Here is a 26578-nt window from a genome sequence, read left to right as displayed (position 1 = left end):
GGCTGGAGGTTTGTGTATTGGAAACGAAACACTTTTTTCACTGATTATCCTGGCTTGGCAGTCCAAGGTCTCACTGCTTGTTTATAGAGAGTGATAAGAAGAAAAGCACCCAGATGTTCCTTTGAATTATATTTTTAACCAGAGAAAGGTGAAATGTTATTGTGATGCTTAATCCTGTTAAAACCTTCTAAGCTGGAGCAGCAGTGTTTGTTAGCTGGAGATAATGGCACAATTTCAACAGCAGAAAGAAGTTTTAAGTCTGCAAAAGATACTCTCAGAAATACAGAAATTATCAGATACACGTGAGAGGATAGAGAAGAAGTTGGAAGTTTTAGTGCATCTAACAGGAAAATATGATGAAATTGAAGATGTTTATCAAATGGAAAAAGTGGCGGTTAAGATCCTAAAAATCGAAGATGAAAATGAATATAAAGAAATTAAAATTGCTGATATTTATGGTGATTGGTTTGTCTCTGAAAAGGGAAAGAGTGGAATACTGAAAGAGGAATTAAATGGAGGGGAAGTTTATCCCAGATGGCAAAATACAGAAGAAAAGAAAAGAAAAGAATTTATGGATTTAAAGAGAGAAATTTTATTAGCAATATCATTGATAACACTACCGACAATCAAAGATCAGCTGATTAAGGAAACAGAAGAAGGGCATTGAAATCACATGAGAGATTTTATAAGCAAAGAGTTGCTAAGAGGAGTCCATACAAAGTTGATTAAGGAGATGATTAGAGGACTGACACCACAAATGGCAGAAGATATGAGACTGTTTTGCTACTGGAAAGATACAGATTGATAGATGGATGAGTATAATTTAAAACTAGCTAAACTTAGTGAAATTAGTGACAATAGATATAGTTAAATAAATAATTGATAATGATAATAATGTGTTCTGACCCCCTCCTCTTGTATAACAAGTCACTCCGAAACAACGTCTCTGCAATATGCTTTTATTACATACAGTTTCAACCTTGGCAGCAATACAGCCTGCCAAGGTCAAGATAGCACTCTGGGCAGCAATCCAGCTACAGCGACACCCCTTGGCAGCAATCCAGCTACCAAGTTCCAGTAACCACCTTAGCAGCACTCCTGCCTGCCAAGGTCCAGGGAACAGAGTGGCAGCAATCCAGGTAAACCCTTTGGCAGCAATCCAGCCTGCCAAAGTATGACACAGATCTGAGCTTCTCCAACTCCAATGATCAGTTGATTCCTGTAAAGGGTGTGTCAAGCAGTCCCTTTATAGTCTGGAGAGGAGTCTAATTATCAGCAGCTGAGAGCCATTACCTCCTGTAATTGCTCAATTGCTCCTTTCGCCGGATAGCACGCCGGTAACGAGCATCTAATAGCTCACTGCTGATGTCTGACTCACTGTCCTGTGACTCCTCCCCACTGCTCCAAGGCATGACATCAGGAGCCCCCTTCCTTTGGCTTTCACCACTGCTCCATGCCTCAGTGGTGCCTGGTGGCCAACCAGCCTCTCTGCGCCCTGCTCAGAGTGGTGGCCAACCAGCCTCTCTGCGCCCTGCTCTGCGCTCCATGCTTGGTGGCCAACCAGCCTCTCTGCGCCCTGCTCAGAGTCGGAACCCTGTCCAGGGTCCTCCACATCCTCCTGAGCCGACTCAGAGGGACCCTCGCTGTCGGAGTCTGGTGGCAACTCCAACGGCTCCTGCTGGGCCACAACAATAATGTATACAATGTGCAGCATTATGATAAGTAATAACTCGATATGAATATTGAATGGTATCTATGAAAGGAAGATTAGGAACCCTTTTGGATTATATATAAAGGTTAATAAAAAAAGAATTAAGTTAGATTCAGTTAAGTCTTGATTATTAGGGGGGGAAATGATATGATTCAGGATGTAGTCAAATAAAGGAGGAATAATGATAATAACATATTTATATGTATGGGTACAACATAAGGAAATGGGATGTAAATTGTAAACAGTGATTTGGAAAGAAGGATTAGAAAACTTTGTTATTAAATATTATGGATGTTTAGCTAGAATAGGACATAAGGATTTAGTGTCATTGGAGGATTTTAGAAATAGTAAATGAAATACCAGTATGTCGTTATGTATTAAATCTTGGTATATTTTATGATGATGGACGTTTAAACAATTATAGTCAAATGAAAATGGAGGTATGATGACGGTAACATGTATAAATAGCTGAGTTAAAATACTTCAGTTAATATGAATTATGCTTGATGACTGTGGAAGAAATGCACGAAAGTCTTTTGTAACCAACTGATACACTTTCTACAGTATGTAAAGAAGGAAGATTTTATGTGTTGTGTTTGTTTTGAAAATTAAAAAAAAACTTTTATTAAAAAAAAACTTTCAAACAAATTAAATGTTCAACTGGCAATTCTTTATACTGACTTTTTCCTCTACACAGAGTTGCTAATTGTCAACATATGTACATGACAAAGAGTTTCTTCTGGATTTCTGAGCGTTTAAACAAACATATTATTAATAAGGACAAAAAAGGGCAGAGATGGGGATGGGATAGGAGGATTGGAGGAGTTAAAGTGAAGATAAATGGGGTAGAGCAAGGGAAGTATGAGATCCTGGCCTAATGTTTGCAACTGGGGCTATTGGAATTGATGTCACTAAGTGGTGTGGTCACATGATGTTTCACCCAACAATTGCATCACTTAGTGACAGAAATTCCAATCCAAATTGCTGTTCTAAGTCAAGAACTACCTGTATATATGAATGTTCTTGAAAGCAATTTTTACTGTCTTCAGTAGAATTTACTTAGTTCTAAATGTGCATACAATTGAAGTGCAGGAAGTAAAAATATATTATACACAAACAGGTTTTATCATACTTTATACAACCTAGTGTGATGTGTGCATAATGGCAACTTCCTCAAGCCACTTTTTCTAAGAAGTATGACTGTGGGATTGGCTTAGTAAGGATGTTAGGGCTTCTTCAAGGCTGAGCAATGAAAATAAGAAACAGCTCTGAAACGGTGATGTGGTATGATTCCCTGCAGATTTTGTTTGATATATTTGGTAAATGGCCGAGGCAGCTTTGCAAGAATTGGCAGCCAGAGCGCCGTTCAACTTCAGAGATGTATGCGCAAATGCAGACAAGAACAGCTCAGAGGTGAACTCAACAACTTTTCTTTCTCAGTGGAAAAAGAGACTAAAAGGAAACAAAAAAAGGGTTTCTGAAGGCAGAATCAGATTTCCAATTTGCATGGCACTAAAGTGTCTATCGAATAATAATAATAATAATTTAAAAAACTGTGATCTGACCTGTGATGTTGCCTTGGTAACATATATGAAAATTTGTATTTTTGGGATTGTGCTGACCTTGCTACTGTAGTCTTGCCCAAAACCAGAAAGAACATAATTCTATTCAATGTTATGCTTCTCAAACAGCAAAATAAAAAAATAAAAAATGCAGAGATATAAGTTTAAGTTTACAGTTAAAGTCACAGTATTTCTCTTCCTCCTATAGCTTCCACCTTGTTGACTCAACCACATCTGTCTAGCCCTTAAAATCCTACCTGGGCTGGAATTTCCTTACCTTAACTTGACCCTATTGGATACCTTGAATACTCTCTGCAACCCAATGGATATTATTCTATTTTTTTAACAGTCCTTTTTTACTATTCTATTCTACATCTACTTTTGTTCAATTTAGTTCAACCTCTTGCCTTGTTTATACTGTTTCCTGGAAAAATCCCACGTAGACATGAATACTACATGATATTTATAACATAATAACACAATGTGAGAAATGTGAGACCACTTATTTCCTGAGGGTATCTACCTGCTTCACTAAAATGGATAGGATGAGCATGCCTCAGTTCACTTCCGCACAATACTGTCATCTCGCAGACCTAGGACGTCTGCTTTTTCAGTGGCCTACCTTATGGAAGACACTCTTCCCCCAATAACCTGGCAGGGCCCCCAAACTCTCACCTTTCAGGAAGGCCACTAGAACCTGGATCTTTACCCAGACACTACGGAGAGTTGTTGGGACACCTGGAAGGCTGATGGAGGGGCAGGATTGTTACTACATAATGGTAAAATATGAAAAATAAAATGTAACAGCAGTATTTCCAATGATGTCAGTATGCCCAAAGACACCACTCTTTATGCCAGTCTCTCTATCCCACATGACTTATTTTTTACACTTTCTTAGTAAAAAGTACTGCCCTCCAGAACTGTCTACCTTTCCCAAAATGCCCTTCCTCAGGTTTTCTTATTTAAACTTGGCAGAAGCTACCCAGTGATCTACCAAGGCATGATTAGATAAGAAGCTTGACTGCATACCAGAATGGAGCCCCTTAGTATGGCTAACTGCCCTTTGTCCACGTGAGAGAGCAGCCCTTCTGACACCCACTCCAGTTTAAATCCAGCACTTTCCCCTCACCTTTCTCACCCCTTCTCAGATACTCTGATTTGCACTCTCTTCATGGCTGCAACTGTAGATGGTTGTAGATGGGTAACATAATTGACACTTGTGCTGTGGAAAACTCTAGTTAACAGTGTGAGTCCCTCGCCCTGTCCCATTCTTTAAAAAATGAAAACTAGGAATGGCAGAAGCTCAGTGTCTACCCTTTCAGAAAGAAACCCATCCCAAATAAGCTTGGATAATAAATAGGAAATCCTGCATGGCCGGCAAACTCAGGGAACAAGAATCATTTTCATTTCTAGCCAATAATCTTTATTGCTAGTACAGTAATGTAAAAAACCTTGACTGCCCGTGAAAGTCATTTTTCAGCTCAGTTTATACCTAATGTGACTAACGCAAGGTTATTCTGAGGCTTTCTTATGTGTCTCTCATGTCCTTCATGCCCTCCCCAACTAAGAAATCATTTCTGGAACTGCCCTGCTTCTTCCTTTAACTGTCACAGTAGCTTCTCTGCATTCCCAGGGTTTGTTCGGTATTCTGTCACAAAGGGTAAAGGCTATAGAAGGTTTCATGCCAATAAATTGGTGCTTTGTTATTGGTTATGTTTCAATACGTCAACCATTTTGTGAAAAAGAAAACTGCCTAAGTAGAGTGCCCAGTAAACCACCATCACCCTGACTTCTATCTATTCATCCTTCATCCTCTCAGATATACCCTCATCTTATTTCTTGGATGATGATGGTGAATTAAACTTGTATGCTGCCCAACTTCTAGTTCATTAAAGTTTCTCCTATATATAATTTTAGTTATGTCACATTAGACAAAAAAAAAGTGATAGAGTTTGGCTCGGATAAAAACAGAGCTAAAATTTAAATCAGAAATTAAAACATAAACACACTCGTTTACGAACACCTACCCATTTCTTTGAGCTCCATGTTGAAAAGTTCCAACCAGCAAGCATCAATTTCATCCAGATCATAGCGACATACTCTCTGGGAATATGTTCTGGAAGCATCTGAACTTTCAGAGCTGGACAGGTTCCTTGGAAAGGTCTCTGATGAAGAATGGTCTAGCAGAGGTATTATCCTATGGAAGGAAACAAACTTTGTTGTAAAAGACAGGTTTAAAAATGAAATAAGTCTGCTAGAAACATGTAGGATGTATATTTAAATTATCAATGCACATACACATTATAAATATGCATGTTTAGCAAAAAAAACCCATTAAATAAAGTAAGCATTGAGTTCCATTACCAAATATGTAAAGCAACCGTTTCAGGATGTGTGTCAAAATTAGGCATATAATAAATCCTGGGGGTGAGATTCAAAATACATGCAAGAATATCAGACTGAGGAAGATGATAAAAGGACCTTTTACAAGTGTTTTCAAAGTTATTCCTCCCATAGTACAACCTTTATATACTATAATGAAGAAAGTATTTAGCAGATCACATTGCAAAACCCAAATTACACTCAATATAAAAATGGTGTTCATTATTGATTCTCTGCATCTCTGGAAAACTGTCAAGAATTACGACATAGAATTAAGAGTCTATCTTGAAATTACTATCAGTGACTTTTTTTACAAGCAGGAAATGTCTTCTGAAAGACCTAACATCAGCAGAATAAAGGGTATAATATCCTATTAAATAGTTTAATATTCAGGTATGTTAAGAAAAACTTCAAATGACCCTTCTTGTCCGATTGACAAGAAGGGTAATTTGACTTTGCACTTATTTCACCGATGACCCTATTACAAAAATTGTCTCTGTTTAAGTGATTCAATAGGTAGATAATCTCAAACGAGACCTCACTTATTACAATAAACACAGGTATTATGTGCAAATTAGATGACCTATGGCTTTTTTTAGTCACTCAGAACAAAACTTGCCTGTTGCTCAGCAGCTATTATTCAAAGAACAGATAACAAAAAAGACTCCTTCATTCAACTGTAATCTGATTATACATCACTGTAACTTCATACCAAATAATTTTTTTATTGTATCAAAAGGTACAGCCAGCATTTAACCTGAAATAATTGAAAGATAACCTCAAATTATGGAGTAGCCTATAAGCTTCTAAAGCCAGAAAATCCTGTTGGTGCCCCTATAATAGTTAGATTGTTAAAAGTAATATAACTAATGAATTGTCATCTGACAGTTGTAATTATACCCCAATAGCTTGCCTTTTTTTAAAAAAAGGAAGTCTGTTTAATCATAAGGTTAGTTCAGCAGAACTCAATAGAGGCAGGTTAACAGAAATAGCACTTAGACTTATATACCACTTCACAGTGCTGTACAACCCTCTCTAAGCGGTTTACAAAGTCAACATATTGCCCCCAACAATCCTCATTTTACTAACCTTGAAAGGATGGAAGGCAGAGTCAACCTTGAGCCAGTGAGAATTGAATTGCTGGCAGTCGGCAGAATTAGCCTGCAATACTGCACGCTAACCACTGGACCACCATGACTCTTTAAACCACGGCTCTTAAAACTAGCTTGTGTGATTACGGGTTCTGAAACTACCATAACATATAAATTATTTTGCAAACCCAAGGATTTAAAACCCTCAAGAACACTGTTAGATTAACCACTGACATTCAGCAACAAATAAACTGGTTTTAGACAGCATCTTTAAAGGTTTTGGCTGTACAAAAATTACTGCAAAGCTTAAAGTGTATGGTGATATCACTGCATTACCTTCTTCCCTGTGGCCCTCAAATCTTATCCTTGCCATTGTTCTGAGGGCTAGAAGAGGGATAAGATACACAAAACAATTGTGCAGACATGAAAGCAAAACCCTCCCCACAACTCAAAATCTAAACATCTCTCCCCCCCCCCACTCCAAAATACAATCACACTTTTTTCTCCTGGGACGTAAGGGACTTTCCTTACATTTGAACAGGAAGCTTCATGCCACAGTATTATTGTTATATAAAATACTCCATTTTTATTGGCTTGAGACATCATTTCTGAGTGGCTGCCCAAATGAGACTTGAAATAATATTTTAAAAACCCTTGATTTTGCTTTGCTCTCTTTAAGAACATCTTTACTGTATTAGCAAAGGAACCATCTAATCCAGCATTCTTGTCAAGCAGTGATCAGACACAGATGCTTCTGTGAAGTCAACAACAAACAACGCATGAGGGCACTGCTGTAATTCTGCCCCTGTTGTCTTTTTTTCCCAGGAGCTGGTACTCAAAGACAGCTTCATTTGTTCTGGTTTATGTTCTTTAATGGGCTTACCCTTCACCAGTGTTAGCAATCTTTATATCTTGGTGTGATAAAGTGAGATAATAATTCCCCCCCAGGCACTTTCTTCACACTGTGCCTTATTTTTTTAAACTCTCTATAATTCTCAAACCCCTCTTACCTTGGTTTTCTTTTATCTGAACTAGCTTTCCTATTGCCTATAACGTTTATTTATTTGAAGGAGAAAAACTATCAAATCTAGTTTAAGTGCAAGGATCTTAGGAAATGCATCTAATTTTTAACTAAGATATCTAGTTCCTCTACACTTCTTCTATCATAGTCTGTATTGATAGCCCTCTAGTTGGGGTGGAAGGGGAAGGGTGCTATAGCTTCAAAGCAACAGATTATTTGATTTTTATTTTTCCTTTTTCCATGATTCTACTCTTACAAGTTTACGTTGATGATCTCTGGTTGATGATCTCTGGAGGGCCAGAGATAGAGGTTGTTCCTCTATCCTGGTCCTATTAGACCTCTCGGCGGCTTTTGATACCATCGACCATGGTATCCTATTGCGCCGGTTGGAGGGGATAGGAGTCGGAGGTACCGTTTTGCGGTGGTTCGGCTCCTACCTCTCCGACCGGAGGCAATGTGTGTTGACAGGGGGACAGAGGTCGACCCCGAGGCCACTCACTTGTGGAGTGCCACAGGGGTCGGTCCTCTCGCCTCTCCTGTTCAACACATATGTGAAGCCGCTGGGTGAGATCATCCGTGGTTTTGGGGTTGAGTATCACCTCTACGCTGATGATACTCAGCTGTATATTTCAACCCCAAACCACCCCAACGAGGCTGTCGAAGTGATGTCCCGGTGCTTGGAGGCCGTCGGGGTCTGGATGGGGGACAACAGACTTAAACTCAACCCCTCCAAGACCGAGTGGCTGTGGCTACCGGCACCTCGGTTCAGCCAGCTGATTCCATCGCTGGCCATAGGGGGCGAACAATTGCCCCCTGTGGAACGGGCACGCAATTTGGGCGTCCTCCTTGATGCCCGGCTGTCAATGGATGACCATGTGGCAGCTGTGGCGAGGGGGGCGTTCCACCAGGTTCGCCTGGTGCGCCAATTGTGCCCCCTACTGGACCGGGATGCCCTACGCACGGTCACTCATGCGCTGGTGACGTCCCGCCTGGATTACTGCAACGCTCTCTACATGGGGCTGCCCTTGGGACGCGCCCGGAGACTGCAGTTAGTTCAGAACGCAGCCGCGCGGGCTGTGATGGGGAGTACGAGGTACTCCCACGTAACACCTCTCCTGCGCGAGCTGCACTGGCTACCTGTGGTTTTTCAGGTGCGTTTCAAGGTGCTGATTACCATCTTTAAAGCGCTCCATGGCACGGGACCTAGTTACTTGCGGGATCGCATCCTCCCACATACATCCCTGCGGCCAATTCGCTCACACAGGGAGGGACTTCTCCTGGTGCCGTCCACTAGGCAATGCCAACGGGCGACACCAAGGAGTAGGGCCTTCTCTGTGATGGGCCCAACCCTCTGGAATGACCTCCCCCCTGACATTAGAACCACTTCTGACCTCCGCTCCTTCCGGCAAAAATTGAAGACTCACCTGTTCCGATTAGCAGGCCTGGCATAATTACAACTGTCCCTCCTGGCAAATGTATTATTATCTGGTTATCTTAGGGGTTTTTTAATCTGTTGTGTCTGTTTTAGGGATTTTAAAAAAATTATATTTATATTAGCTTTGTACAGTTCTTTTAATTGCATTTTAACCTCCTCCAAACTGTACATATTTAATTTTTTATTGTATTTTGTGATATTCTCTATGGACTGTACACCGCCCCGAGTCCCTTCTGGGAGAGGGGGCGGTCTAGAAGCACCAAATATAAATAAATAAATAAATAAATAAATAAATAAATAAATAAATAAATAAATAAATAAATAAATACGTTTAGTGGCACTAGAAGGATCACAATGACATAATGACAAATTGAGAAACTTCTTATACCATGTATTCTTGTCTCTTTACTTTCCACATGCTTCCTTATGCCTTATCTCTGCCTTGATACTAAGGGCATGTATTACTACACTCAAGTCGGGTAGATTTTGCTGATAGGTTTCTACTTTTATTTTGCAATCCTCATGCCACCTGTTCAGAGAATGTATATATCGCAACACCACAGATTCTTTGAAACTTAAAATACTTTCTGCTGACACCATTAGCAGGTAAAAGTGATCATCCTCTCAATTCTATCCCCATTAAATGTGAGCCTTATATTTCTTTTCAGCCTTGAAAACATGATTTGCTGATAGTACCTCCTCCGTTTTTGATTCAGAAGTCAAACAAATGTGATAAAATCTGCCTACATCAATCTTCTCATAATATTAGACACTAGAGACTTTCTTTCCCCTGGAGCTTTTAAAGATATCACTCAGAAAATCTTATGTATAAACAAACCCCCACTTTGGAAGAGGAGGAAAAAAGAACATATATATAATATGAATGATAAATGAATACAAGCTGCTTTAGCCTCAGCTGAAATACAGAAGGCTAAATTATTGTAACTATGAAAATAATTTGCATTGAAGGCTTCCAGAAGCAGATGATAAACCACAGAATGCTGCTTCCTCTACCTAAACTGTAAACGTTCTTAAAAACAAAACAAAACATAATACCCTGATGCAAAGTCTTTTAAAAATATATTTTCAAAGCCTTCTCTGTTTCTGAAAAAGATGATAAAGCTCAATATTATTTTTCCAGGAAGTTACTGTTATATGCAGATTATTGCAATTATCCCTCCAATCCAGAGATATATCTGAAGTTACAGAAATATCCAATCTAGTACATATTGCTCTAGAAGTAGTCAAATCTAGTTTGACACCTGGATTTTGAGCAAGATTCATAAAAACTAGGAAAAACACATGTATGTGTATAGTTTTTCCAGCAGAATAGGATGACATTTCATAGAAATCACTGCCACACTTTCAGTACATAAAACATTTTAGCGCATCCGCTGCCTCCTTCATGAATTATGAACACTTCCTCACAACCTCATTACCATGTCCTTGACTTGGCAGAAAAGTATGTCAATGTAATTTGTGCAGCCTCATGGCTGAACTTCACTATGCCTCAGTGAGAAAAGCAGGGTGGGGAACTCTCCTTACAGATTCAATGCAGGATGGTTTCAGAGCAGTTTCTGATGGATTTCCAAGCTTCCTTTCCCTTCCCATTCAAGGATTATCAATCAATCCAGCGGTGGGATTCTATTGGCTTCACTACTAGTTCGCAGTTAAGAGAAAATTGAACTTCCGCCCCTGATCAGCTGGGCTTCAGAAGCAGAAATAAAGGTTTGTATAATGCAGGGGCGGGCGGGTTGACCCACTTTCACAGAAACAGAGAACCGGTTCGCTCTCGGCTTGAAGCCAGAGCCATGGGTTTGGGCGAACCGGTCCGAACTGATATAATACCACCTCTGAATCAATCAATCCAGCAGATAGCTAATACCCCAATGCCCATTATTTATGGGGAAATTTTCTCCCTAACATCTTCCTCCTCTTCACCTCAAATCAGTTCAACCCAAAATGAACTGAGTCATAGAATATGGATTTGTCAGCCAGCACCACATTTTAATTTTAATGGGGAAGAAAGATAGTGGCAAAGTAATTTTGAAAGTGGATACGGATTACTAAACATATATGTGTATTCCATACTGCAAGATTTGATGCAGAAAAGCCCTTCCTTCCCAATACTCAATGGGAAGCTTTTAATAGTAAAGAAAGGAAGCCAAAACCTGTTCTTATTTAACAACAACAACAAAAACCAAAACCCCACCTTGCACCCTCTTTTCCCAGATATATAGAATATACCTTAAGTCAGGCTCCATAGACAAACTCAGGTCCCACAGACAATTTATTATATATATTACATTAAATATTCAAGTTGTTTGCCATTTTTTCCTTAACACTTCCTTGGTTGTTGGATGTTTGACTTCGGAACATTCCTAACTACAGTAATGTTTACTCTGGAAAAAAACATATTAATAAAATTTAAAGTGAATGGCTTATGGCCACTGACTTCTGGTACACCCTCTATATACAAATAAAGTGATGAAGTTTGGCTCTGGAAGAGCTAGTTCCAGTATTTGCTACAACAGAATTCAGGCTACATAAAAGAAGAGGAAAATGTTCCCTCCTGCCCACTTACTACATCGTTTATTATAATATAATAATAAAAAATGCTCACATTTGTTCTAAGGAATCTATTTTCCACCAGCTTATACAATAAATTCTTCAAATTCATATTTCAACGTTTCAAGTTTTGAAAATAATTAGATTAAATCAAACTCAGTATTTATCCAAATTAAACTCTCACGATCTCAGTGTGAGTTAAACACATGCCATGTTTGCTGGATTGCAAACTGGCCAGGGACAACTGCGGTGGAAGGGGGGATTTGTCCAAAAAGCCAAGAAGATCGCTTCCCTCCCAGCTATCCCATTTAGCAATATAAACTTTAAAGTCTGGGAAGCAAGCAATACTGAAAGTTTAACTTTGGTACCAGATTTTTTAGATGTTTATGTTTTTAATAGATTTATGTACTATATTGTTTTATGATTGATATTGTTGATTGAGAACCACCAGGAGTTCGATATAAGATGGGCATCTAGTCAAAACTTTTAAATAAAATAAACAGCGTCACACATAGCAATATATCCCCAGAGGAAAAGTTTCATCTGAGAAGCAAACTCTGATGCCAGTTCTGACAGTTCCTGGCTCATTCAAGAGGTGAAGCTTGCCATGGTATTTGCAAAGAACCACATTTCCCCCTTGAAATATCACTCTGTAATACAAGTGCCAATATGCACTGATGCTGACAAAAATGAACAATGATATGTCGTTCAGAAAAAACTTTTGAAGTCTGAGATTTTTGTGATCAATTTACTTTATTCCAACATTTTTGAAAGAACAAACAGGAGACAATTTTGTCACCAAGAAAGGATATGAATCTTATCATAGTTGCCATGGACTGAAAGGAGAAGCCTGACTAGAGAATGTAAGGATCCCTATTGCTCAGCATGCAGTTTTTAAGTGTCCCAAATGTTTGGAGATACTCAAAATGAATATAACCCTCTAAGACAGAGGTGTCAAACTCATGGCGTCACGGCATCATGTGACATATCAGGATTTCCCCCCCCCTTCACTAAACTGGTTGTGGGCATGGCCACCACGTGATGCATCCTGCCTGGTGCCGCAAGTTTCACAGTCCTGCTCTAAGACTTTATACTGTTTGCCAGCTTATCTAGGTTTCATATGCATTCCATGAAGTAGTCATTTTACATAGGTACAAGGACTAATAATCATCAGTGGATCTTCAGCATATTGTATACATTTTGTTCATTTGTTCATGCCAGCTTCTGAAATTACATCATTACATCTTAAGATACTGAATTTACATGCACCTTCTCAAATATGATGACCTTCAGGTGTTAGAACCTGAGGAGTCAATAACTGAGGAGATGAAGGTCCAACTAACTTTTTATTAACAGAGAAAGAACTGACTGGAACGAACGAACACTAACTCGTCTGACAGCTATTTATACATGTAGCTGTCAGACGGGGAACCAATGGGTGGCTTGCTTTTCTCCCGCCGTTCGGCAGGCGCGCCCGAACCAATCAGAGGCGTTTCTCCCAACACCATCTGCTCGCCGTGCCTGGTGGAACACAACACCCCTTTCCCCTGGATGGCACATGCGTAGTCCCGGAGGTATGCCAGACGTCTGCGCATGTGCTGGGACCTTCTTTCCAGAGGTGGAGCCGTCACCGTAGGAGGAGGAGTGCCGGACCCGTTGTTCTGGCGAATCGGCAGCAAGGCCCGCGCTGATGGTCCAGCCCCGAGCAGGGCGCCAGCTTTCAAAGGTAAGGCAGCCGGCGAGAACATAACGTGTATTGCGGACTCGGAACTAGTGCTTTTGTGATTGTCTGGCTGGCAGGTGGCGTTGGTAGGGCCTATTTGTTCTGAAGCGGTTGGTCTGTCCATGGGCCTCTGTTGTTTGCCGACGTATTTGGTCTACATGCCGTCGCCAATGTCTCCCATCATCGAGGAGAACCCTGTAGGAAGAGGGCCCGGTGATTTTGGCAACGTGATCGGGTAACCATTTGGGGTCGTCTGCAAAATTCCGTGCAAAAACCCCCTCCCCCACCAAAAAGGCCCTAGGGGGGTTAGGAGTATGGAGAGAGGATGAATTGTAGAGGGGGTGAAGACGGTCTAAGTTCGTGCAGCCCATTAACAATTCAGCAGGACTCTTCCCTGTAAGAGGGCACGGTGTGGTGTGTTGCGATCTAAGGTAGGTGGTTAGTCTAGTAGACCAGGGAAGAGGAGCCATACGGCTGATGGCCTCTTTGGCTGAACGGATAGTACGTTCAGCCAAACCGTTCCCCGCCGAGTGGAAGGGGGCAACCAGGGCATGGCAAATGCCCAGCTCTGGCAAATAGTGCTGGAACTCTGCAGAGGTAAACTGGGGGCCATTGTCAAAGACGAGCACGTCAGGGAGCCCGTGGGTTGTGAAAAGAAAAGCTAGGACTTGAATGGTGGCCCCCGATGTAGTGCTTTTCATGTTGAAAAGCTCGACCCATTTAGACCAGGCGTCGACGAGGAGGAAGGTGAGACCAGCCATAGGACCCATGAAGTCGACGTGGATGCGACTCCAAGGGGCCATGGGCCGTTCCCAGTCCCTGGAAGGCGCGGCGGGAGGCGCCGGCCATACCGCTTGGCATGGCATGAAGTGTTGCACCCAGTCAGCGATGTCCGCATCCATGGAGGGCCACCGTGGGGTCCAGATTTAAGGAGATGGGAGTACCAGTATAGCGGCCTAATGAAGAGTCAAAGACATCTTCAAATTCAGAGAGGAGGGTGGTAAGGTCATCCTCGGAAGGAAGGGAATAATTAGTAGAGTGAATGCCAGAAATAGAAAGACCCAGAGCCCTAAACCAATCGAGATCTAGCAAGGAAGCTAAGGGAGTTTTGACTACTAGGAGGGGTAATCGAGCTTGGAATGTGCCATAGCGGATAAGGAAAGCTGGTGCCAGCGTAGTCGGAGCAGCAGGGAGTGTAAGGTGTCCCAGGACATAATGGTTCTGGCCAATCCCGTGTCCAGTTCCATAGAGCAGGGATGGCCTCCAAGGTAGATGCAGAGATGCAGCTTACCCCGACCTCCCACAGTAGAAGAGGCGGAGTCGACGATCCATTCGGGGCAGGCATCTTCGGAGTCCCCCACAGAGAGGCTGTTTTGCCAGCGAGCGGATGGAGTAGCGGGCTGGCAGGGGGAAAATGCAGGCCGCTCAGGAGCGCGCTGGCCGGTAGGGTTAGATCAGCAGATGGATGCCAAGTGGCCCTTTTTGCCGCAGTTGCAGCAGACAGCTGAGCGGAAACGGCAGGAGGAACAGAGGTGCCACCTCCACAGCTGAGGCACAGGCGACCATCCCCGTGAGACAGGGTTTGCAAACGGTCAATGGCCAGGTCCAATTCTGACCGGTAAGAGTCAGAACATTGCTGGTGGTGGACAGTAGAGGCAGGAACCAACTGCGCTGTAGGCAGAGGTGTGGACTGATCAGCCACCTCAGAGGCGCGGGTTTCGTCCATGCCTATTTTCAAGGTTAGTTCAGATCTTGAGAGGATGCGCCAATGTAGTTTGATGTCTCTGAGGCCGTAGAGAAACTGCTCGAGCACAGCGTCATCTAGGTCGGAGAATTCACAGTGGATGGCGGCAGCCCTGAGTGCAGCCACGTAGTGACTGATAGATTGACCTTCAGTCTGGACACAGCGGCGGAAGTATTGGTGGTGCGCGAACCGGGACGGAGCGGGCTCGTAGTGAGTCTTGAGCTTCGCAAGTAGTTGATCCCAAGGCATAGTGTGGACTGGCGTCGGTGAAGACAGCGCCCTCGCAGTGGCAAACATTTCAGGGCCACAATAGTTCAAGAAAACTAACTTTTTATTAACAGAGAAAGAACTGACTGGAACGAACGAACACTAACTCGTCTGACAGCTATTTATACATGTAGCTGTCAGACGGTGAACCAATGGGTGGCTTGCTTTTCTCCCGCCGTTTGGCAGGCGCGCCTGAACCAGTCAGAGGCGTTTCTCCAAACGCCATCTGCTGGCTGCGCCTGGTGGAACACAACACCAGGTGTGCTGGAACTGCAACCTACAGAATTACCAGTTTTTATATTTAGGGAGGTTCATTCCCATGAATGAACATGGGACCGGCTGGAGAAGGAGCAGTAAGCCAACTGAACTGAATAGCATTTTCATTTAACTGTTCTGAATCTTCTATCAATTGGGAAGTGAGATTTCACCTATCATATTTTATTAGCTGAATCCTATTTTCAATATTATGGGGCGCGGGGGGGGGGGATTGTTATGTCCATACTAAGAATAAGAATATAAATATCTATCAACACGTTCCCTGTAAGTCAATTTTCCACTGAAATCCCTAAACGTATTACCTTTGCTTACGAGTTTTACCTCTGCATTGGCATGAGGAGACAACATGGGCTGTGGTTTCATTTATAAAACTGTGTTCCACTGAAATATAGTTCCTATGTGAGGTCGGCAGCCTCTAAATTTGACATATAAATTAAATTAATTAAATTAAATTAAATTAATAAATATGTAAGATGAGCCCATGGAGTATCAAGTTTATTTAATTACAAGTAGCTTTAAATGAAAATTCTTTGGGGTCACTTTCTAACCAGTACTATGATTGGTTCTAATTACTTGATTTTACCATTCTTACTAAATCCTGTTTAATAGAAATATGAACTATAATTATGCTAAGTATTATTCATGTAATGTTTTAAACATGCATTCTAATAAACTGTTGGAAGATACTTTGAGAAAGCCGAACTCTAAAAACATACTGTTAAATACCTTTAAATAAATAAGCAAGCAAGTACATAAATAAATCATTGGTTTGGTTGTGCATCTCAGATTCCTCCCAAGTGCTACAATATCCTATTGACCTGGGGCAATTACAATTGTATACATTATTCTAAGTGCACCTAAACTTGCCTAAATAAATTGCTTTTAACACAAGCTTAGCTACTTTGCTACTAGTGTTTGTGCCTATTATAAAAGTTTGAGGGGGATTATTATTACTTCTGCTTTGTGAACATTTTCAAATTGCTTCTAGTTCTAAATCTTGTTGTACTAAAAGAATCCTACCTCATGACTACTTAAGTTTATCCAGGTTCCTTTGTTATGTGGTTTAGAATACTATTAAATTACTGTTCAGTAACATCACTTTTGCTACCTTTTTTTTAACTCAGCCAACTGATTGATCTTTCCTTTAAATGGTTACTTGCTTCTGATTTGCTAACTACATTTCAAATAATCACTCTTAATATTGTTATTAGCAACCATTGCTATGTGGACTACTACATGCAGGAACATTTTTTTTCAATGTGGAAATTGCATTATCTTTTTCCTGGGAATTGCAAAACACATAGTTAATGACTTACTACATTATTAGAGAGCCCAAGGGTGAAGTGGAATTATTTCTTCCTATTTTAAGATGTTTTGGCCAATTTTAAGGATCAAATGAGTAAACATTGCAAATCTGAACCAAACACTTCCATTCACTAAATGTAAAGGTTTCTCCTGTCCAGTTGTGTTTGACTCCATTTCTTAGCCAAGGGAGGCAGTGTCATCCAAAGACACTTCTATGATCATGTGGCCAGTATGACTATATGCTGAGACACACAGAACGCTGTTACTTTCCCACCAAATGGTACCTGTTTATCTACTTGCATTTGCTTTCAAACTGCTAGGTGGGCAGGAGCCAAGGCAAGAATTGGGAACTCACTCTGTTGCATGGTTGCTTGGTCTCAAACTTGGGCTGTCAGCTTTCCAGCTGACAAGCTCAGCGTTTTTAACCATTGAGTGATTGCACCTCTCTTCCATCCATTAAAAGGGTACCAAAAGAATGTTAAGTGACTATATGCAGCCTATAGTTCCTTGCTATAGACTTACCGTTCTCCTATATGTCTTTTCAGTGAGCTTTTTCTTTTTCTTATTATTTGGAACACATTCCATTTTGTAGGAAAATAACTGTTAATCAAGCTGGTGCCTTAGAACCTTAACCACAGTGACGTGCTCTTGGATTTGGTGACACTTTATTATATTTCAGATATTTTAAAAAAAATGTTTGTGAATAACTAAGAAGTAACCTCAAATAATACTCTTGACTTTCATATTTTACCATTTTAGCAAAGTTTCCTCTTTTGAATTCAGATATGCCTTCGTTACGTTTATAAATTAAATTTGGTAGCACTTTTGCCCATCTATAATTAAATAATGCAATTGGCACCAAAATAAATTATTTACAACTAGTTCCCTTGATTTCTTGGAGGAAGAAACATTTCTATTAAAATGTTTAGCAAAGGGTAATAAAGAAAGAAAATTTAGTGGTTATACAGTAAAAAGAACAACAACAACTGTACATACAGTATATTGCATGGGTTAAAGTACATATGAACATATGGGTGGAGGAAGAGAAATAAAGAAAAATAAAATATGAAAATGTATAATTATTAATGTTAAACAAATTAATTTAAAAGGTAATTCTGTTTTAAACGTAGAAGTTCAATAAAATGAGAAACATATACTTTTAGAAGGAAAAATTAGAAAATGGGTCACTGGTCAAATTTAGAGGAACCATAGGAATACTAAAATAAAATTTCTTTAATATAAATTGTAACCATAGATATTTATACAGTACCTGTGTGAAAGATCTGAAGGATTTTTTAATCCCCTAATTTAGGCACTAGATACTAAAATCTTGAAAATGCACAATAGAGTTTTAGAAGAACCATTCATACTTACGATTTGAATAAATTGGTCAGTAATGTATTACAATATTTAAGCATAAGAAAAAGGAGAATAAAGAATTGCCTGGGAATCTTTATGCATTAAAATACTTTAAAGGGTTTAGAAATTCAACAGTCTGGATTCAAAGAACTAAAAGAATTCCAATGATAGGTCAGAGATATGTGGCTTACCTCATTATTCAAAAAGCAAAAACAAGGGAGATGCAGCAGAAACCTCTTACAATTCTATATTTCGGTTGGGAAGGTTAAGATGTGTTGCCGGATTGTTACTGGAACTACCCAAAGATAAAGTTTCAGAGATACAGTAACCCTTGTAACTGTAATGTTAGCTTACAAAATTAGAAAAGATATGTAAGAAACTAAAATGAGATCAATGTAGGAATTAAATATAAAAGATAAGTTTAGACGAATGCCTTAGCATAGGGGTTAGGGAAAGGTTAGGGGGGCTGCCCTAGGAGATGCTAAAATTGTTTATGCTACACACTGGGTAGTAAATATAACACCAAATTTGATAGAATGGTTTGTGAGATCACCAAAATGGAACAACTTTATTTATACACAGCAAGTTAGGGACACAGGCAAAGAATGTGATTTCTCAGTCCAAAATGATACAGTACTAAAAGAGGACATTTGGACACATTTCAGCACAATTTACACTTTTTGTGATAGCTTCCATATTTCCTAATTGAATGGCTGGATCTCATTAAAACCACTAACAGGGCTACAATAAACATTTGTTTTTACTATTTAAAAATGATGCTAAAACAGGAACTTTTCATTAGAAATATAATAATGCTCAATTTCATGAGCAATGTTTATTGTTCTGTTTATTTATTGGACTCATTACCTATTAAAGGCATAAATCAAACACTACTCCAAACGCTTATTTTAAATTATCAAAATGCAACAAAATCTATATTAACTTCTTGGTTTTTTTGTAACTGTATTTTGCAGTTACTGCTTCTCTCTGTCTCCTCCCTGCCCTTCCTCCTGTTTTTGGCAAGAAACAAATGTTGTTTTCTTATTGTTTGTGTAAATTTGAAAGTATTTTCTAATTCTTTGTATCTGAAGTATCAATTCCTTATTCTGTTTAGGCCAGATTTTCCACGAACCATGCATGGTTTAAAGAGAAATACATCTTTAGAATTCTGCCCCAATTTGAATCCAAACATCTGTCGAATGCTTTTTAGAATGCCATTACTGCAGATGTCCATCCTAAACTGTTATTTTCTTGACCTCATGGTATCAGCACAGATGTTAAATCGTGAGCCAATGCTTGAAATAGAAAGTGACTGCAAACAGAAACTAAGCCAGCCATAATTGGCACCACTATGTTACCTCCGAACTGACCCAGCTCACACATGATTAGACTTTTAAGTCTCTGTTAATCCTATTTAAGTAACTGGCTTACATAACTGTCAGGTTACACTAGGTAATAGTTTGACATGCAGTCAACTAATGATCCCCAAAAATATTTTTTTTAGCAGAAGATAAAAATGCAAATAACACTCCCGCTACACATTCAAGACAGCATTCACATGACTGGCAACAAAACAGTATTGATATTTTGGAACGATTCAAGAACAACTGCTTATTTTCTTTCCCTTCCTTATGATCTCCTCTCTATTTTCTCCAGTGAAAAAAGTGAATGTCATGAATATCCTGGAACCTATTTTCCACAGCAGAGAAAATCATGATGGACTTGGAAACATGCCAAATTAGGAGTCTTTCTGCAGTGATTCTCTAGTGCAGTGGCTCTCAACCTGTAGGTTGGGACCCCTTTGGGGGTTGAATGACTCTTTCACAGGGGTCGCCTAAGACCATCGGAAAACACGTATTTTTGAAAAAATACGGAAAACATAAAACAATTTTATGGTTGGGGGTCACCACAACATGAGGAACTGTATTAAAGAGTCGCGGCATTAAAAAGGTTGAGAACCACTGCTCTAGTGGCTTTACCTGTTAAATCTTCTTTGGTTGGAGTAAGAGACTGTAGAGCAGGGGTGTCAAACTGGCGGCTCACAGGCCAGACGCTGTGCAAAGGGAAACAAACATTCTGAAACGTTACTTGGCAGTAACGTGATGCCGTGAGTTTGACACCTGTGCTCGAAAGTCTGGAAAAAGTAATCCATCAAAACTAAAGAGGAGAACTCTGGATCCGTGGTTCTGACCAGGCCTTAGTTCCCAATATATATTTCTTTTCAGGAGTCCTGTCTAGAGTGGCCACAGCAAGCTGTACATCCTTGAAAAGAAGCAGGATGACTAGATGACTAATTCTGACTACTTTTATTCTATCTATCTTTTATTCACATGGACTCCAGGCAGCCGCTCCTTGCAAGTAGACCGCAGGAATCAAGATTTTTGCTTTTAATCCATGAATGGGGTAGCTGGGAATTGAAGACGTTTCATCAAGCATTTAGTGTAGCCCTTATGGACAAAAATCTCAGTTGAGCCTCATTTCTTAATAGCTTTTAAATTGCTTTTCAACTATTAAAAACCTTTGAATCAGCAAGTTTTACAACATTCACTGAATGAATCTCTGTCAATCCTTGGAAAAAGTTTGAAGTGTGGCATAAACAGGAAAAGGATAATTAGAATTTTGACTTTAGAAAGTTATAAATGGATATGGTCCAGAGGGATTTTAAATAATCTTGAAATTAGCTATAAGAAATCTTCCCTAGGAAAATGCAATGGTTTAAAAATGGTAAAATGGGATTTTGAAGGTTGGACGTTAGAGAGAACCAGACACAACTAAGGATTATAATTAAAGGAGTAAAGCACTTAAATTCAACTCACAAATATAGAATGGAGCAAAATATTCTAATTTTGGAAGAATTCAAAGATATTTGGAGACAATGAACTTAGAAGTTAACCTTAAGAATGTTTGCTATCATGAAAATATTGAATTTAAAAGAGGCTATAGAAGAGGAACAGGTTTTACTGGATAAAAATGAGACTGAGGTTTATAAAAACGTGGATTTAAAAATGACAAGTTATAAGAATGATATTAGACTGGATATATAAATGAAAATTATATTAATTAAAAGGGATATACAAATAAAAAACAGAAGAATGATTTGGATAATGTTATTATTTGGAATTTATAAAAGAGACTTCTTAAAGTTTTGAACAGTTTTCTGAGAAGAGATGAAGAGAAAAATTAAGTCAAGCTATGGAACATTATTTAAAAATTGCTAAAATCAAAAGGAAGGAATGTAAAATTGGTTTATTTACTTAAAATTAAAAAAAATATTTTGTTGTTTCTGATAATCTTTAAAGGATTTTTACTGACCAAGACCAAATGATGACTTTAGATATTTACAAAAATATTTTATTGTTGTTGTATTGTTATAGTTATCATGTTACAGTAAAGGGAAGGAATATAAAATTTGAATAAGGTTAAAATATAAACTAAAATATAATAAAATATGCTTTCTGGTAACCGTCAATGGACTTTTGCTAACTAGGGCTAAAAGATAGGGCTTTGTTTACAGATAAAACATGAGATAATGGAACAAGAGATCTTTCGTTGTATTCCCAAAGATGATGATCAGTTACTGAAATTGTTTCTACTTGTGATTAAGGGAAAATCTTTTCTTTATATATTTTGCTTTTTTTTAAGCATGTTCTTATTTTTTTATTTTTTATTTACTTTCTTTTCCACACTTTCTATATCACTTTTCATTCTTTTCTACTTTTCTTACTTGGTATTAGACTTTTGTCTTTGTAATGGAAAAATTGTAATGAAAACATTCTCAGAAACAATCCTGTTTTAAGGGAGACACAGCAGAACTAAACAAACATGAGAATGACAGCTGTTAGCACAAAATGGATTGCAGCAAATGTGAGACATGGGTGAAGGAAAAAAAAAACTGAATTAAGTGTGTGAACCTGCAATCATTTTATGTATGGGCTACATCATGGAATGGAGAACTTGAGCAGGTTCAATCCTTTTGCTTCTCCTTTGCGCTGCTTGGAGAATCCAAGCATGGGTAAACTTCTGCCTGTTTGCCCAGAGACTAAGTTAAAAAAAAGTCTTGACCACGCCTCCTCTGCTCATATAAGTCCAGTTTTTTTCAAACAGTGTAGCCTAGAGAGACACAAATTCTTTTTCTCATTTAGTCGGAGCAAGAAATTATTCCAGTTTAGATTCTCCATAGAAAAAGTATCTTTTGCTTCAAAGGGAAGCAGGCAGGAGTCCGCGTATCTGCAATCTTTATAGGTGGAGCCGACTATGGGTGAGCGTGTGGCTTCACAGTACGGCAATAGGGCAATGCCACCATTTTTCCGGCTCGAGAAATCTCTCTGACCCGATCACTCGGGCTGTTCTCCAGCAACTGCGTGCAACTGGGGTGCTGGGAGAGTCGGCTTGCAACTCTCACGCCGATTTTTAACCGCTGATATGCATCACAAAGGCCTGCTGCCTCCTATGCATGCTGCCTGCCAAGCAGCCATTATTCTGTGAGCGTGTGGCCCGTTTGGCTCATGGCCACGCTTTCCGCAGCCCTTCTACTGGCCACATCTATTCCAGAATCACTGCCTGATCACTTGGATTACATGCCGAGGTTGCTTTTTCCTCTGCAATGCCAGCAATCATTAAGAGAGGCTTTTTTGCATCATTTCTACAAAAGCCACATTTTGATGACTGCGCAGGCCCTCCCACGACTGCTGGATTGCCGCCACCTCCAGACAGGACAGGTCTTGGTTCCGCGACAGAGGTAGACAACAACCTCAGACAGGTGGCCATTTCGAGGGTCCGGTAACAGGCCTTTTTGCAGGTCCAAGTGACTCTCTGGCAATCCTTCCCATTGGGAGTGGATTAAAAGCCTTCACAAACCAATGGGAGGTGACCACCACGGATGCCTGGGTGTTGCAGACAGTGAAGCTAGGACTCACACTAGAATTCCTTACCAACCCCCTGAAACACTTCATAAGATGCTCCGTTCCCATGTGCCAGGTCAAGAAGGGCCTCATGGATATTAAGATCCTATACCTGTTGGGCATCCTCGCTATAGAAGCCAGTTCCATGAGAGCAGGGGGGCTAGGATTTTATTCAGTCGTCCTCCTAGTCCCGAAGAGCTCGAGTGGATGGAGAGCCATTTTAGATCTAAAAAAGCTCAACATCCATTTGGCATACAAACACTTCAAAATGCAGTCCCTACAATTCATCCTGGGATGCATCCGTCAGGGAGACATGCTGACATCCGTGGATATCAAGGAGGCCTACCTTCATGTACACATTCGTTCATGTCATAAAGGTTCCTGAGATTTTATTTTGTAGGGCGCCACTACCAGTACAGGGCCCTGCCGTTTGGTCTGTCATCGTCCCCCAGGACCTTCACAAAGCTGCTAGCAGCCATAGCATCTTACCTCAGATCACTATCCGTGAGGATCCAATGTTACCTCGACAATATCTTGATCCAGTTGTCATCCCCGCTTCAGGCAAATCGAGATCTTCATATCACTATCCAGGTCCTCCAACAACACAGGTTTTAAGTGAACGTGGATAAGAGCCACCTGCTGCCTTCCACCACGCTTCACCTGGGCGCAGTGATCAATACCGAGACTTGCCAGATCTACCTTTCACAGGAGCGGCGTTCCAGCATCAGGTAGCTAATCAACTAACTCCAGTCAGTACCTTTGGCGGTCCTTTCCCAACTCTTTGGGAAAATGATTTCCTGCATAGACATAATTCCCTGGGCACAGCTGCAGGCGTGGACCCTGCAATGGTTTCTGCTCCCATACTAATGGGCTGGCAGTAGCAGCTCCAACACCAGGGTTCGGGTGCCACCGAGGGTGCTCCTCTAGCTGAAGTGGTGGACATCTCCCGCTCCTCACAACAGGTGCCTCTTCAGGAAACCGGACTGCACCATCTGATGCCAGTCTCTTTGGGTGGAGGGTCCATCCAGTGACTCAGGGACAATGGACCCTGAAGGAGCTGCTGAACAACATCAACTACTTGGAGCTCTGGGCTGCCCACCTAGTTTTTCAACACTTCCAGGATCTGATAGAAGGCAGTCACGTCCTGATCCTCACCGACAATGTCACCACAAAGGCCCACATCAACCGCCAGGGGGCACCCCCTTCAGGTCCCTCAAGCTTGAGGTGGAGAGACTGGCCCTATGGGCAGAGAGGCACACCCTTTTGAGCACATCTCTGGGATTGCAAATGTGCAAGCAGATTGATTAAGCAGGTCCACTGTGGACCGTTCAGAGTGTTGCCTTCATCCAGATATGCTCAAGGACCTGTCCCAGAGATTCGGGGACAGTGGACTTGTTTGCTCATCCAACCAACACTCATCTACTGAGGGGTTTTGCCAGTTTCCCGTGCCGAGGGCAGATGGAGTCAACAGTTTCCACAGCCCTTGGCCTCAAGGACTGTTATATGCCTTCCCTTCTCTTCCCTTCATTCCAAGCGTCATCTGGAAGGTGCTAGCGGAGAGGGTGGAGGTTCTTCTTGTGGCTCCCCATTGGCCGAGGTACGCCAACCTGGTCAACCTCTCAGTAACTTGCCCCTGGAGAATTCCTGATGACAGGATATCCCTCAGCCAAGGGGCACTGCTCCACCCAGAGCCCCAGTGGCTCCAGTTAGCCACCTGGCACCTGAAAGGGACATCTTAATTCAGGATAAATTCTCCAGGAAGGTCATTCAGATTATTCAGGCCAGAAGACCTTCCACCACCAGGATATATAATACCACTTGGTCCACTTTTTGCAGGTGGTGCCACATTGGACATATTGAATCCCTTTCTGAATCGATTCCGCAGATCCTGAACTTCTTGCAGGAGGAGTTGGACAGGGGGTTGTCCCCCAACATTCTACACAGACAGGTCACTGCCTTACCCATGATTCTGAAGAGCAGAGAAAGCCATACCCTTGCTCCTGAGGAGGGCAGCCAACCTGAGGCCTCCCATGGTACATTGATATCCTACTGGGACCTCTCCATAGTGCTGCAAGCCCTCACTTCCACTGTTCAAGCTGTTGCAGACTATGAGCCTTCGGCTATTGACTTTTAAGATCGCCTTCCTCGTGGTCATTACCTCGGCCAGGAGGATTTCGGAACTGGTGGCTCTATCGGTCCAGGGGATCTTGAACATCCATCCAGACAAAGTTGTCCTATGGCTGGATCCCTCCTTCTTCCCTAAAGTTAACTCCTGGTTCCATAGGACCCTGGAGGTTATCCTTCCGGACTTCTGTCCACAACCGACTCATCCTCTAGAGAGGAAATGGCACCATCTCAATGTCAGGAGGGCTCTCTGTAGGTATATCAAGTGGACTTCTTCCTTCAGAAAGATGGAGTCCTTGTTTGTTTCCTTTCAGACGGCATCTATGGCCAAGAAGGTGACTCCATCCACCATAGGCCGGTTGCTGAAGGCCTGCATAGCCAAGACCTATGAACTTCAAGCCAAACCACTACCTCGACGCATTACATCCCACTTGACCAGGAGAGCAGCCACAACGGCTGCATGGGCAACACAAGCTTCAATCGAAGAAATCTGCAGAGCCGCAATGTGGGCCTCCCTGTTGCCCTTCATCAGACATTACAAATTGGACAAGTTTGCCTTGGCCAAAGCATCCTTTGGGAGGCGAGTTCTACAGAGGGTTCATTCGGATTCCAGGGCCCTGAACCAGCCTGTTTCCCTCCCTTAGATATTAAGCCTGGGTATATCCCATGCTTGGATTCTCCAAGCATCACACAGGGAAAGGAATGTTGGTCTTACTTGGGCGTTCTTTCTCTGTGCGCTGCAGGAGAATCCCAACCTGTCCTAGTGACCATTTGGGTCCAGGATTAGGAGAGGACTTTTACCTTCACCAATTCTATCTCTACTAAGTCTATGCCTTCATTGAAAAAACTGAAGTCGGCTGAGCAGAGGAGGCATGGTCAAGACTTTTTTAAAAACTCAGTCTCAACGTTCCTTCCCTTCTAGCAGACCTATATGTGGGAATAAGCATATGTATGGACGAGGAAGCAGAAAAAGGAATATCCAATACAAAAATGTGATCTTGCTCCTGTACCAAAATCCCAGAGATCCTTTCCCCAAAAATATGCTATCAAACATGTGTAGGCTATCAGCCTCTCTTTCATGTTATTAGTAGCAATGATATTTTTAATTC

The 26578-nt window shown here is 41.0% G+C and overlaps 1 protein-coding gene across 7 annotated transcripts in view; it reads right to left on the bottom strand.

Moving 5' to 3' along the window:
• The window catches only part of JADE2 (jade family PHD finger 2), a 210094-nt gene that overhangs the window by 83298 nt on the left and 100218 nt on the right, over positions 1-26578 (bottom strand). For all 7 annotated transcript variants that reach the window (XM_081935167.1, XM_081935164.1, XM_081935168.1 and 4 more), the window contains exon 5: positions 5301-5470. In XM_081935167.1, coding sequence (XP_081791293.1) covers positions 5301-5470 — 170 coding nt within the window. The remainder of the gene's footprint in view (positions 1-5300; positions 5471-26578) is intronic.

Source organism: Natrix helvetica (assembly GCF_964273705.1).
Source record: "Natrix helvetica genome assembly, chromosome: 1".
Taxonomy (NCBI): Eukaryota; Metazoa; Chordata; class Lepidosauria; order Squamata; family Natricidae; genus Natrix; species Natrix helvetica.
Note: the sequence above shows the minus strand (reverse complement) of the source record. Positions and strands in the feature narration are given on the sequence as shown.